Raw genomic sequence first — 14844 nt, forward strand, 5'->3', positions numbered from 1 at the left:
GGGGCTCAGTCAGTCAGTGTCTTCAACCTCAACAGGAAGGGGAAGAGGCAACGGCCAGCCCTGACTGGCTGCTGACAGGTTGCCGTGGTTACAGGAAGTGATGACAGACATGACACGGGCGTTGAGGCTCGTCTGGCCACTCGATACCTGTTCGTTTCCCCTCCGCGTGCTCTCAGTTGCTCAGTCTTCCTGTTTCTCTGAACTCCATCAGTTCTTCTCTGGTTTCCTGAAATCGTGTCTCGTCTGTTTAACTGCACGACGAAGCTCGCTCAGAGCATTTATCTCCCATGTTTCTTGTTCCCCCCCCCCCCCCCCCCCCCCCCCCCCTTCTCTCTGCTCATCTTCCTGAACTTCAGTAGTTGTTTGTGGTAGTGTCCTCTTTTTTACCCCCTTTGTGTGGATTTCTGTGCCTCTTGGGAGCTAATCAGACAGAATAATTCCTGTAGTCAAGCAGCCGCTGCCTCGCTCACACTCCAAAAGCCCACATTTACACAACAACCCAACCACTATTAGTTTTTCCCAGCATTGCCCCGGACCTCTCTTTCTTCCTTCCTTTTTTTGTCTTTATATGTCCCCCCTGGATGCCCCTGTCTCCCTCCTTCTCTTGGTCCCAGCTCCATTAATTCAGGTGCCTCAGCTCCTGCCCCTGCACCATTACGGCTTCTTCCACAGCTCCTCTGGCTCTCTCCCACTCCCTCTCTCTCAGACAATCCCTCACAGTCTGACACTGAATATAAAGCATGAGGACAGCAGCTACCTGCTCCACATGCTCCTCTGACGGGCTCCCTGCAGAAACCTGCCTCTGTCTGTCTCCCTCCTCACCTGTAGTTTTAACCCCCATCTGCCTCCCCCTCCTCCCTGCTTTAAAAAAAAAGAAAGAAATTGGAAACTGTGGAAGCACTGCCCCCTGCTGGTTTATCTAGGTAGTAAAATGCTAAAGTTTTGGCTTTTTCAGGCGTTTTCTTTTTCTGTTTTTAAAGACATTCCTCTGCTTTCTTTCCCACAGGAAAAGCTTCATCCAACGATGACGACGTCCAGAAATCAGACGTGTCGTCAACCGGTCAGGGGGTCATTGACAAGGACCACCTTGGGCCGCTTCTACTGCAGGTGAGTCCGAATTTGATTGAATGTGCTGCTGTTTTTATCTGTTGGTGATGATAATGGTTGATCTTCTGTCTCTACGCCAGGAGTCTCTGTTTGGCTTGGGCATTTATCATATCGTTTATCATTTATCGTGATTCATTTCTTATCATGATAGGAGTTTTGATTTATCATTGTCACTATAAATTCTAATTAATGATGTTTAATCCCCCGGAAAAACTGTCTGAGATTGTTTGTTTTATTATTTTCTGCACAGTTTGTTCATTTAGAGTATCAACAAATATCAATAAATTTGGAAATATGATTAAATGCAGTTACTGTTATTTTACTGGTGTCTCAAAGTCATTACAAATGGAAATGTTTTTTCCATGCATTTCCATTTATACGGTTACCTAAAAAAGACATTTTAAAGATTTCTTATCCTCACTTTTATCATTGTCACAAGAGTATCACAAAATATTGCGATAAAAATGTTTTGTGGTACGTATCGCACGATCCTAGGCTCTGGACGGCTTTCTGTTTGTGGTGAACCGGGAGGGCAGCATCGTGTTCGTGTCCGACAACGTCACCCAGTACCTGCAGTACAAGCAGGAGGAGCTCATCAACACCAGCGTGTACAACATCCTGCATGAGGAGGACCGCGAGGAATTTCACAAGAACCTGCCCAGGACCAACAGTGAGCAAACACACACACACAATATCTGAATATGGGAAAATGTAATTCTGAATGCTTGGAAAATGTGTGTGGTGTACCACAGGGGTGTGTGTTTGAATCAATTTTTTTCAGAATTTTTAGCAACTTTAAAATCTAAAAAATCTAAATTAATAGTTTCTGGGTAACGTGAAGCCAAACATCTGACAAAATTGAAGACTTTTATGTAGAAAGTACCTAAAACGCAATTCCTGAGTGTGACAATCAATATCAAAATTTGCTGGAAAACGTTCAAAATTTTATATTGAGAAGAAAAATAATAATTTCCTTACGTTCTTTTCTTTGGTGTAGCCATATATTCAAGTTATTTTGTAGAGGTTTGGGTAAACACTTACTACTATACTTGTTGCAAAAAGAGCTTGAAGAATTATACATAGTTAGATTTGACAATGTCAACCAAAATCTAATCTGGGTTTGTATGAAAGGTGTGAAATTGTGGAACATTTTAAAGAAATTCTGGGATTGGCTCAGATTAAAGTTATTATTGGAGATAATCTGGGTGTTTGAAATAGGATTAAATCAGTGCGAGTGTCCTACTCAGTTTTACAGATGTAAATATATTGAATACTGGTGGCTGATTTGTTGTTTTATTTCACCTTCAATAAATCAAACGCTTCGTTGCTTACATTTTATTCTTACTCAGAAGTTAAAACCAGATGACATGTTCCAAGTCGATAAAACTTTGTGAGCAAATTACATGAAAATTCACGCTTCTCAGCTCCTCTTTCTAATGAGGAGCTCCTGGGAAGCCCGAGAGCTGTTCATACACACATACACACCTGACAAAACATACACTCGCTACGCGGATGCTCCCACCTACTCTTTGCTAATCAGGCAGAGCGTAGCGCAGCTGTCTGTCAAGCTCAGTGGTCCAGACAGCGTAAAACAGGCCGGGCTCTATTCAGATCCCACTGCTACCACATAAGGGCTGAGTAACGCGCCTCCTCGCTCCCCTCTGCTTAATTCAGCATGTGTTTCACCGTGATTTGCTCCTTAATATTGTACTTGAGTAAATTCACTTATTTACACCCCCTCATTATTCTCTGTATTGACGTGTAAATGACAGTGATGCATTTTTTAGGGAGCAGCATGAGCGTGTAAGCCCATAAGTATGTGCGCTATTTATAATGGCGATTAATTATGGATGTGTGTGTGCTTGGCTGACCCCGCTTCTCGATTAGCTCTGCAGTAACGTTCTCGAGCAGAAGTCGGCTCATCGACTTGGCCGCCTGCTTCCCTCTGCGCCCCGTCATTCATTCTCTCGCTTTTCCCTCTCTAACCATCCCTCTTTATGCACTTTTCCTCTCGCCGTCCCTGGTGCCTTCCTCAGCTCGCTCCTTCTCAGCCTCATCCATACTTAATATGGCTGCTTACTAAGATGAATATTGTGGCTATCCGTTTCTCAGGCTGCCTCCCTCTCTGCCGCTCCCACCCCTCTTTTTCTCTCTCTCTCTTTCTCCCTGTGTCTGCATTATCTTTTTGGCCCATGAATGAAATGCCTTCTCTGTGCACATTCCTGTGGGATGAACACATAGCACAGTGGTTACAGCTATACACACAAACTAAAACACAGATTGATGGTGAGACATAGTTAGATGTTGTGTTTTTGCAGTTCGAAAGGTATGTGCTCCATTACTGCTTGCTTTTTGTTTTTTGTCAACGTTACACATTTCAGATCTAACTAATTTTATTACACCGCAAAAACACAAAATCTTAGAGTATTTTCTTTCCAGTTTCTAGTGCAGATATCAATTGGTATATTTGAAATAAGGTAAGGTAAGGTAATTTTATTTATATGGCACATTTTCAGCAACAAGTCAATACAAAGTGCTTTACAGGAATTAAAATAAAACAAAATAACAAACCAAAAGAAAGAGTAAAGTGAAAAAAAATAATCTAATGTTGATCTAAAGTATGTAAAATAGGTGCTCCTGTTCTGGGTTGCTAAATAAGTATACTGTAAGTAAGTAAGTATTCTCTGGACTTCTTAAATATTCTCTGAATTTGTAAAAGTAATGAGTACTCCACAGTTTCTAAGTAATAATAAAAACTAAATGCTCCTGTCCTGGAAGAATAAGACAAAACTAACTTACAAGAAACTTTTAAGCAAGATTCCTTAATTAATTCCTTAATATTGATGCAAAAACTACTAGTTCCAGTGGCAGATTATTTCACTAACATACATTTTTCCCCACATTATACTATGCACATTGTACAGTACTTTGTAAAATCAATATTAGTGAAATATTTGCTTAACTCCTATATATTACTGAAAGGTCACTTTTAAGTAATTGTGTCTTATTTAAAGTGTACTAAAATATTTCCACTAGAAACTATACAAGAAATACTCTGTAAGATATTGTTTTTGCTCTACACCTGCCAAACAGAAACCTTTTGCCAGCTGATTTACTGTCCAGACAAAAAAAAAACCAAACACCTTGAATGTTTTTATACTTCCATTTGGGTCTCAACTGCTTCTAAAAACAAGCCAAGCGTTTAAAAGAAAAACTGTCCAGTCATTTTTTTGGCAATAGTGTGTTTTGGTGCTGGAAAATGAGCCTCTTCAAAAACCTCCAGATTATTAAGTCGCATTCAACAGGCTCTGTGCCGTTACCTAGCAACCTCATCCAAGCCCAGCCCGTCACCTAGCAACCCAAGCGGAACTCCAGCACGTTTGATGATCTAGTTTTACTCCCTGTAAGGTCTGAATAGTGGCGGCTGAAAAAGAAAAGTGTTTTGTTGTTGACTCACCATCTGGAAACCATATCTGTCAAGTTCGACGAGTGTGCACTTTGAAGTCAGACGCTTGACATTCTACTCTCGACGCGCGTCAGATGTGTCAAAATCGCTCTAGGCGGAAGTTAAGAGCAAACTCCTTGGCATAAGTTTCCTTCAAACTCTTCCACGGTCTCCTGCTTATATCGTCCACATAAATACATTTATAACGTTTATTTAACTTGACTCAACGTTTTTGCTGGATAGCGCAAAAGCGGGGAAATATTTTCAAATGGTAAAAATTATAACTAACTCGACAGTCCAACTTCCCCGCTGATCCTGATTCTTTCTATTCCTGTCTCTGTAGTCACAACTTTATTTGCCGTAGATTATAGGACAAGAGCAAACAGTGACAATTAGCTTATCCTCCATAGTTGTTGTTGTTTTTTTCTCGAGATCACGTTGGAAAATTTACCACTACGCCACGTAGCGGAGTCGCTCTGATTGGTCGACCCTCTGTGTCAAGCGGCGAAAGTTCAGATTTTCCAACTCCAGCCCTGGACGCGTTGGTTGCATCAAAGGCTAAAAACGCTCAAAACACTCGGAACACTTCAAATCATGCTGTGCTCGACGCTCTAAACATGTTTGGTGTGAACGCACCATAAACATTGAGTTGGGGGCGTGTCCTGCAGCAGCTTATTTGGATTTAAAGTGACAAGAGGCTCCAAAATAGCTCATTCAGACAGAACTGACCAGATTTAAATTTCATTATCTAAGAATAATTTTTGTGCAAAAAAATTTACAAAAGTTAGGTCTTTTGTAAATCCCAAAGACTCTTACTTACTCTGTAAGTAAGAGTCCTGTTCATAAAACCTTTAACGGTTTAGTCACTGCTAAAGGACATTTTGCTGTTGCTCTCTAAAGTTTGCCTCCTTTTCCTTCTCTCTGTGAAGGTGACCCCATCCAAAAGCATCTGTGTGCATGTGGTTGTGTGCTGTGATGAGTAGTCAGGACCTAAATGAGGATAGATGGTTGCATGTCCCCGGCCTCGGCGGCTGCAGAGCCACTGAGAGAAAGAAATATTGGAAATCGACGCCTTGGCTACATTAATCCCATGGTCCATTTAGCCAGCGGGAGAGGCTTTAGCTTCTCAGTTTTAGAGACACAATGCTCGTTTGTGGTGGTGTTTGTTTGTTTTGCTTTGTTTGTACGATTGGATGTGAGCCATTGGTGATATTTAATTAAAGGCAGTCGGTTTACAGCTCCTGTGGTTTTCAGTCCCAGAAGCTTTAGGTTTATTCCTCTTAAGTAACCGTTTCTTGGTTTGCTTTGTATTTTTAGTAAATGGCGTGTCGTGGGGGAATGAGGCGACTCGACAGAAGAGTCACACTTTCACCTGCCGGATGCTGGTCAAATTTGGCCACGCCCACGGCCCAATGGAGGAGGGGCCAGGAGGACCGCGCTACGAGACAATGCAGTGTTTTGCTCTCACGCAGCCCAAAGCCATGATCGAAGAGGGAGAAGGTAGGTGGAGGGACCAGTGATGGCCAAAAAATGGGCGACTAGATCCAGAAATGTGTTCCTGCATGTGTGTGACATTGTCTTTCCTTTTAACAACTCTCACAACACATTAAAATACTCTACAACACACTTAGTTGGAAGCCTCACATTGAATATATTTGAAATAAAGTTTCAAAATCTACTGGATTATTGTTTAAAATAAACATTTAATTAAAGATTTACATATAATGTACTTCTTGGTTGGTGAGCAGTGTAGCGATCTAGCACATCTAAATGTCATGCTGCAACGCGTCTATATAGCAAAAATCACCTAATATTCTTTAAAGCAAAAAATAAAATGAGATCAGAAAAAAGATAAATAGAATCATTAGAAACACTTAATGGCATATTTTGGGGATTTAAATTAAAAACCAGTATAACTTGTTACAGCATTTGTCTGTTAACTCCGTCTCTGCTCTCCTTTCCTCTGCAGACCTTCAGTCATGTATGATCTGCGTGGCCCGTCGGGTCACAGCCGTGGAGCGGACCGAGAGTTTCAACACCCGACATGAGCTGTCAGGTCAGGAGCTGGACTCTGACTGAGTGGCGTCCAAAAGCACGCTGTGTTGACTCGGTCATGAGTGGGTTTGACCCGTCCTCCCTCTGTCCTGTCGTGTCTCAGGTAAACTGATTCAGATCGACCAGAGCTCCCTGCGAGCGTCCATGCGTCCGGGCTGGGAAGATTTGTTGCGGCGCTGCATCCAGATGTTCCTTCAGCACAGCGACGGGCAGCCGTGGTCACACAAGCGGCACTATCACGAGGGTGGGTTCAGACCTGGAACCTCACAGCTGCTGTCAACAACTACAGCGCTTTTTATTTTAATAATTAGAAAACTGGACTTGCGAGCAAAGAGATAACTGGATTAAGCAGCGACATTCAAAAGTTTGATTCAAAAGTTGTTTTTGTGGCTTCATTCCGACAAAGCTGAGCGCGAACAAAAACTTCAGCAGACAACAGGAAGGCTGAAGAAAATGTATGTTTTTTTTCACCTTTTAGGTTTTTCTCCTCCATCTCATGGAATAAGTTGCATCTAATTAAGGTCTCACTAACTTTACCATTTCTTGATCATAAATTTATATCACACATCACTGGATTATTATTTATTACAAAGTGAGTTTTAGAGGATCTGTGTGCAGTGGTGGTTTAATAGCACCAAAAAAGCCTTAAAAATAACCAATATTGTAACTTTTTGCTACTATAAAATATTGTATTCACCCATGAATCACAGGAAAACATAAAGGATAAGTCTTACTTGGAAAACAGTTGTGAACTCATAACCAGGTGGATGGTAGGTACTTTTTCTGACTGTTTTAATATTTTTACTCTGCAGCTTTTAAAATATCTGGAAGGAAGCATAAACATAGCAAAAAATATCAAACATCAGCAAACCAATCCCTGACTATAAGTAAAGCCTTGTAATATTCACATAAGATAAGCTTTACACATTACAGACTGCATTGTTAATGTGACCTGGTAGCCTCTATGTGTGGTGTGTTTACTGATTAGAAAAAGACTTGCTTTTCTTCCCAGCAATGAATAAAGTTTGAGGGATTATTTTTGTTGCGATTTGTGCGCAGCTTTTCTCCAGGGTCATGCCGAGACACCCCTGTACCGCTTCTCCCTGTCTGACGGCACCCCAGTAACAGCCCAGACCAAGAGCAAGCTGTACCGACACCCCATGAGTAACGAGCCGCAAGGATTCATCTCCACTCACCTGCTGCAGAGGTCAGAAACTCTGCAATCAAACATATAGCACACATATAGCTCTGGAAAAAGTAAGAGACCACTTAAAATGATCCGTTTCTCTGATTTTACTCTTTATAGGTATATGTTTGAGTAAAATGAACATTGTTCTTTTATTCTATGAACTACTGAGAACATGTCTCTGAAAATCCAAGAAAGATTTTTTATTTATTTGCAGAAAAGGAGGTCTGAAGCGGTGCTTTCAGACCTCAAGTAATGCAAAGAAAACAAGTTCATATTGATTTAGAAACAACAATACTGAAGTTTTGACTCAGGAAGAGTTCAGGAATTAATATTTGGTGGAATAACCAGGAGGTTTTTAATGGAGTGCAGTGGTCTCTTCATTTTAACCAGAGCTGTACAGAGTACTTGAAGAGTGGGTTAGTAAATAGTTATATTTACTCAGTTACATTGAATATATTTTTGGACGAAATGTACTTGTAGGAGTTTGTTTACTATGCTAGACTTTTTACTTTGACTTGAGTAATTTTAATATGAAGTGTCGCTATTGTTACTTGAGTGAAGTTTCTGGATTCTCCTCCCACTTTGAGTAACTTCACTTCATGACGAACAAGCTTGTTTTACCCAAAACATTCACCAGACACAGACGCACGCCTGCAGATTTTGTTAGTTTCATAGATTTTATATTGAAAAAAATTTAATTAGAAAAATATTTCGTCTGCCTGATTTTTGTTACAAGACAACAAGACATTTCAACTTCAAATACGGGGGAGATGTCTTGTGCCACGTTGGTGAAAGATGTAAAAAATAAACTGCAATAAACCTTCTTTCAAATGGTTCAGAAAGTGCAATCAGAAATATTAAATATAATTTAAAAATAAATAAGAAAGCATGATGTGGCTCAGAGCACCAATCATAGAATTAGACTGTTAAGATAAATGTTTGAATGTGACTTGTTGGTAACACTTTATTTGAAGGGGTGTGAATGTTTGTGATTGTTTTTATCATGAAGTCTCATTCAGTAAATAATGACACCTTTAATGCAAGTTTTAAAACAAATTTGTCATTATTTAATGAACAATTCAAAGTTGACACTTTTCATGCAGCTTCTAATGCAACTTTACATTAAAAGTGTCAGAATTTACAGAATCACACTTCATGGTAACATCATAAACATTCATGTTTATGTCATGTCAGTCTTATTCACACTCCCTCAAATAAATGTTACCGAATAGTTTTGTAATACTTGGTGCTCCACCCAAAGCTTAACCTCAATATTTTCATGGTTTTCCCATTTATCCAAACTTTTTTGTTGTTTTATTAACGTAGGGAACCCAATGGTTACCGCTCGGCACCAGGTGGCAACATGATGCCCAACAACATGAGGCATCAAGGGATGGGTAACGCCAACATGAACCCCCAGATGAACGTGAATGCAGGCGGCGGGATGGGGATGGGAGGAATGGGGGGCATGAACCGGGGCTTCGGCATGAGCGAGCAGAGCCACATGGGCCACATGGGTCCGATGGGAGGCGGCTCTGTGTACGGAGGGAACGGCGGAGGAGGAAGTGGTGGCGGAGGCCTGGGCAGCCGCATGATGCAGATGAATCAGATGAACCAGATGAATCAGGTGGGGCACATGAATCAGATGAGTCAGATGGGTCCCATGAATCACCCCGGGCCGGGCATGCAGCAGCACCCGCAGCAGCAGCCCCCGTTCCAGAGCGCCGGAGGCTTCGGGCTCAGTGGGATGAACAGTCCGTCAGGGAGCCCCAGGATGGGCGGCCCCCAGCAGGGACTGCTGATGTCTCCCCGGAACCGGGGAAGCCCAAAGATGGGGGCCAACCAGTTCTCACCTGGAGGTAGGATTTTTTGTTTTTACTGATTTGAATTGTATCTCTTTAGTTTGGACTGGAAATAAAATAAGAATCAGACAGAAACTCACTTTTTTTTATTCTAACCTTCCAAACATTTTCTTCTCCACACCTGTAAGGATTTACACTGATGATGATTAAAAATGACATTGCTCCATCACTCCTCTAAGTGAAACATTTTAACTTATAATATGGGAAAATGTCTGGTTCACTTATAACTAGAACTTTTTCATTAATATTAAGGTTGACTCAAAATGATTTTGGACTGGAAGTAAAATAAGATACAAACAAAAGTTAACTTTTTTTACACTGATTTCATGCATCACCCGGATCCTGGAGGATTTTTTATATAAATTATACTCTTCAAATACTAATGACAAGTAACAAATAACCTATCTCTTTACACTGAATTTTAAAATTATCATAATTTACTAAGAACCTGAAATTTGAATGCATTAAATTTGAAAAAGAGACATTTTCACTGCAAAATCAAAATTTTACCAAGTATTATTGGTGCATTTTCTAATGCAAACGTCATGTTACACTGGAAATACCACAAAACTAACCTACAAGTAACATTTTAGCAAGAAACAGGAGCTTGTTTTAAGTCAATAATTTCTTGATATTGATGAAAACGTATAGTTATAAGTGAAATAATTTCCCAGCATAACAAGACATATTTCCCATATCGTCAACTTTCAAAAAGTCTTTTTTTGTTTTTGCCAAAATCCCTTTAGGCAAAAAAAAATCACTTAGACCATTATTTTAGGCATGTGACAATATTATAAGTTAAAGTGTGAGGAAAACGAACAATAAAATGATAAACTAATAACATTGATTCATTTATAGTAGTGGTAAAATTTGTAATCAGAATTAAAATTATTCAGAAAGCTAAAAATTGGCTTGCAGTTGATATTGAAAACCCTTTCCACACCCGTTCGATGCTTTGTGTCATCAGCATTACAAATTTATCAGTTTACAACATTAAATATTAAATATTATTAAGAAACTAAAATAAACACCACTAGTCTCGACACTGAACCGCGGGGAACCTCATAAACAACCTCCAAACAAATTATTTTGGTAATTTGTTTAAATGTTTAAATTTCACTAGAAACAGTTTTACCATGATTAAACATGATTTGTTTTCTTTGATAGTGCACTAACCCACATCTCTCTGCTGCAGGAATGCACTCTCCTATGAGCGGCCTCGGCGGTGGAGGAGCAGCCGGAGGCAACACCTGCACCTTCTCCAGCAGCTCTCTGAATGCTCTCCAAGCCATCAGCGAGGGAGTCGGGAGCTCGCTCCCCTCCACTCTGACGTCCCCCTCAGCAGCCCACAAACCAGACAGCTCTCCCAGCATCCATTCCTCCTCCCAGCCCAGTCATCAAGCTAAACCAGGACAAGATGGCTCCAAAAGTCCGGCCGGGGGCTTGGGGCCCGGACCCGGAGACCACCACCTCCCGGTGCACCACCACCATCATCAGCATCCTCAGGCGGAGAGTTCTGCAGAGCGACCAGACAGCCAGGCAGCTACTGCAGCTAAAGAGTGTGGAGAAGCGAGCGGCGAGGCGGGGATGGCGGGCGCAGACCCACCTCGGAGGCTGCCGGACAGCAAAGGACACAAGAAGTTGCTGCAGCTGTTGACTTCCCCAACCGAGGAGCTGGGGATCAGTGGAAGCGGACCTACGGGCCCAGCCGGACCTCCTCCACCAAACAGCAACGGCGCTTCAGCGGGGTCGGACAGCAAAGAAGCCACTGGCGGGATGACCAGCCCTTCCTCCACAGGGGTCTCCTCCTCCTCAGCCAGCGGCGGCGCGGGGCCAGCAGCTGGCCAGGGCGGCGCATCGGCCTCAGCTCACTACACCGGGTCGCTGCAGGAGAAGCACAAAATTCTCCACAAGCTTCTTCAGAACGGCAACACTCCGGATGAAGTTGCTAAGATCACAGCAGAGGCGACAGGGAAAGTGACGCTCGGAGGCCAGGAGGGCGGCGAAGGTGCAGCTGGAAGCTCGGCGGCCGGGTCGGGCCCTGGGTTGATTGCGGACCCCAAACAGGAGCAGCACAGCCCGAAGAAGGAGAAGACCCACGCTCTCCTCCACTATCTCCTCAACAAGGACGACTCCAAAGAACAAACAGACGTGAAGCCCAAACTTGAAGATCCAGAAGGGAAAGGTCTTTCTGGAGCCGGCGGCGGCGGCGGCTGCCCTGCGGCGGAGCATGCTGAGAGCAAGATCAAATCAGAACCTCCTGATGATGTAAGAGCATATTTCTATTAAATGATAATGACTTTTATAGATATTTACAAAAATAAAAATAACTGCTCTATTTTTAAAATTTAGTTGCACAACCTGGAGTCTATTCTGGGCGATCTCAGGGGTTCAAGCTCCGACTTTTACCCTGATCAGACTGGAGGTGCCGGGGCAAACAACACAGGAAACAAACCACAGGGGTGCCTTGATGACGGCCTGCAGGGTAAGCAGTTCAAGCACTAAATAACTATGAGAAGTGACAGTTTCAGACAGGGTGGGTGTTGTAACATCACATGTAATGATATCAAAACAAAATGCCACTGAAACTGCATCTGGCACCATCAGAGGCTGTCTTTTTGGATCGCTTTCTTCCTAAAGCAAATGTCATGTCTTTTTCAGTTGTGTCTTTTTGAAACTGGTACTTTTATACCAATAAACTGAAAAAACAGACTTAACATAAATTGAAAGAGACAACCAGCCCTGTTCTCTAGTTTATAATTGGTCCTACTGGAATACAGCATTTTAGTCTGAGAAAAATATTGTTTGCAGATGTATAATGTTGAAGTGGTGTTTTAGAATTGCATTGCTGCTCGGTTTACAGTACAGAAAATTCATTATATCTTCCTTATCTGCATAAATAAGTGTGTGTAAATGCAGTAATGTTAAAATGAGAGTGAGTGCATGTCACTATCTACGCCGTAAGTATTCATATCCAATTTTTTGCCATGTTAAAACAAGAAATCCCAATACATTTTATTGGAATTTTATTGATTCAAATCACAATCAGTTGTGTTAATCACACAACAGTGGACGAAAGATGACACATTTTATCAGTCTTTTATTTATAAAAGTCTCAAAAAGTGAGACTTCAAATAAATCTCCAACTGTATTGAGGTATGTCATGCCACAGCATAATGCTGCCACCACCGTGTAGTGGAGATGATGTGTTCAGGGTCAGGTGTATTAGTTGTAAATCCTGTTTTAGTTAGCTCAGTTATTTTCATTCAGTTAATTTTATATGATTTCATTCTAGCGGGGTTAAAATCCACATTTTAAGACTTTTTCTAATTTCTAACAACATTCGAAAGCTGTTTAGGATTCACCTTCTACTTCACAATTATGTATTACTTTTCTAGTTTATCTCCTATAAAAACAATAGAAAAGACCAATGTATTTGGTTTTAAGGTGAAAAAAATTGCAAGGATTAGTAATTGTTTTGCAAGATGTTGTATGTATGTAATATTTAAGCAAGGTTCAGTTTTTCTGAAAAGGTTTTTTTTCTCTTTTTTTGCTTGCTCTGTCCAGGGAGTCCAGTAATGGGTCCAGGACCTCGAGGGCCCTTCCAGAGGACCATGTCCTTGGATGGGAAGCCACTGGGCGGGCCTGGAGGGGCTGTAAGACGTCCGATGCTCATCAAGCAGGAGAACATGATGGGCAGCCCAGACAGCTTCCCAGGAAACATGGGTGTGTGTCTCAGCATATTTCCTCTCTATTGTTTTTTTGCCTCTCCCTCACTGGTATCTGCTCTCAGATTCAATTAATTGCATTACACTTTCTTGTAAACAGTCACACACACACACACACACACACACAGTCTTTTATTAATAAAAATCTGAAAAAGTGTGGGTTCAAATAGATCTCCAAGCATTTTGGGATAAGTTGTAGCTCAACATGATACTGGAACTCCAAATCCAACTACAGTTGGACTTACATTTTAGTGACCAAGACCAGAAAACTGATCAAAGATTCCAACTAGGGATGCAAAAACGATTTATTTTTTCGCCAACCAGCAGAGGGCAGCACTGGTCATTCTGGTCAGCTGGTCAGCGCAGCCAGTTGATACAGAAATAAAGATGGCGGGGCCTTACCAGAGCAGGAAATTGCCGAACTGCATAACTTCAAGCAGCATCAACTTTTCAAACAAAAGTTACTGGTGTGTTACGAAGGCGAGGATGTGATGGCAAAAAAACAGAATAGTAGAGAAAACTTGTTACGTGGTGAAAAAGGAACATGTTGCCAATAAGCAAGGTTGATTGTGAGTTAAATAATGCGCTTCATGGAGTGAAGTTTTAACATTTTGTCAACAGCAACCACAGGTGGTACTTCTGTTCATGGGGAATTAAGTGTATCACATATTTTATTCTTTTAATTTCTTTTTGCTTCTATTCAGCAACTTTCTGTTTTGTTCTATTTTATAAATAAGTTTAATAATGTGAGAAAACCACCATTTTCCATTTATTCAGCCAGTATTTAATACAACTGACATGAAATAATGAATTTGTGTTTTTTTATGGAATTATGGTCGGCCCTCTAGACACAAGAGAAAACTCAGGTTTTTAAGAAATGGACGCTTATCAATTAATCATTAGTCAATGGATAAGATCAGTCAACTTTAGATTAACTCTTTAATCGATAACTTGCAATCCTAATTCCAACTAATGCTCTTCTGTCATTTGTGCATATCCAGGGCCAATGAATAGAGGCGCAGGCCCCCAGAGGTCTCCCATGGGGGGTTCTGGGGACTGGAAGCCCCGTTCCAGCATCAGCCCTGTGAGTTCAGCAGGACATCCATCCATGATGCGCCCAGGCATGGAGTACAACAACGGGAAGAGCGTGATGTCAGGACCCATGGTCAGCCGCTCCAACAGCGTGCCGGGCAACAGGTCGATGCTGCAGCAGCAGCTCATGGATATGGGTACGCTGCTCAAACTGTCGCCTTGTGGTGATAAGTAAAAAACTGAGAATATGGGAGAGATTCAAAACTGCAGAGAAACAACTTGGTATCCAACCCAGTGGATCAGTGGTAAAGATGCATTTCTGGGTACTGAAACTTCTTGGAAACCTTCAAAGTTTATTTCATATTGGTCAGAAACTGTTTCCACGGGTTAAAGGTGAACGATAGAGTAGGACAACCAACGATAACA

The 14844-nt window shown here is 41.6% G+C and overlaps 1 protein-coding gene across 3 annotated transcripts in view; it reads left to right on the top strand.

Moving 5' to 3' along the window:
• The window catches only part of LOC116724039 (nuclear receptor coactivator 3-like), a 72900-nt gene that overhangs the window by 50776 nt on the left and 7280 nt on the right, over positions 1-14844 (top strand). For all 3 annotated transcript variants that reach the window (XM_032569560.1, XM_032569472.1, XM_032569387.1), the window contains exons 5-15: positions 1007-1107; positions 1603-1777; positions 5870-6052; positions 6522-6608; positions 6711-6851; positions 7667-7814; positions 9123-9655; positions 10854-11926; positions 12011-12143; positions 13226-13384; positions 14388-14615. In XM_032569560.1, the coding sequence (XP_032425451.1) occupies positions 1007-1107; positions 1603-1777; positions 5870-6052; positions 6522-6608; positions 6711-6851; positions 7667-7814; positions 9123-9655; positions 10854-11926; positions 12011-12143; positions 13226-13384; positions 14388-14615 (2961 nt within the window). The remainder of the gene's footprint in view (positions 1-1006; positions 1108-1602; positions 1778-5869; positions 6053-6521; positions 6609-6710; positions 6852-7666; positions 7815-9122; positions 9656-10853; positions 11927-12010; positions 12144-13225; positions 13385-14387; positions 14616-14844) is intronic.

This window comes from Xiphophorus hellerii, chromosome 1, assembly GCF_003331165.1.
Source record: "Xiphophorus hellerii strain 12219 chromosome 1, Xiphophorus_hellerii-4.1, whole genome shotgun sequence".
Taxonomy (NCBI): Eukaryota; Metazoa; Chordata; class Actinopteri; order Cyprinodontiformes; family Poeciliidae; genus Xiphophorus; species Xiphophorus hellerii.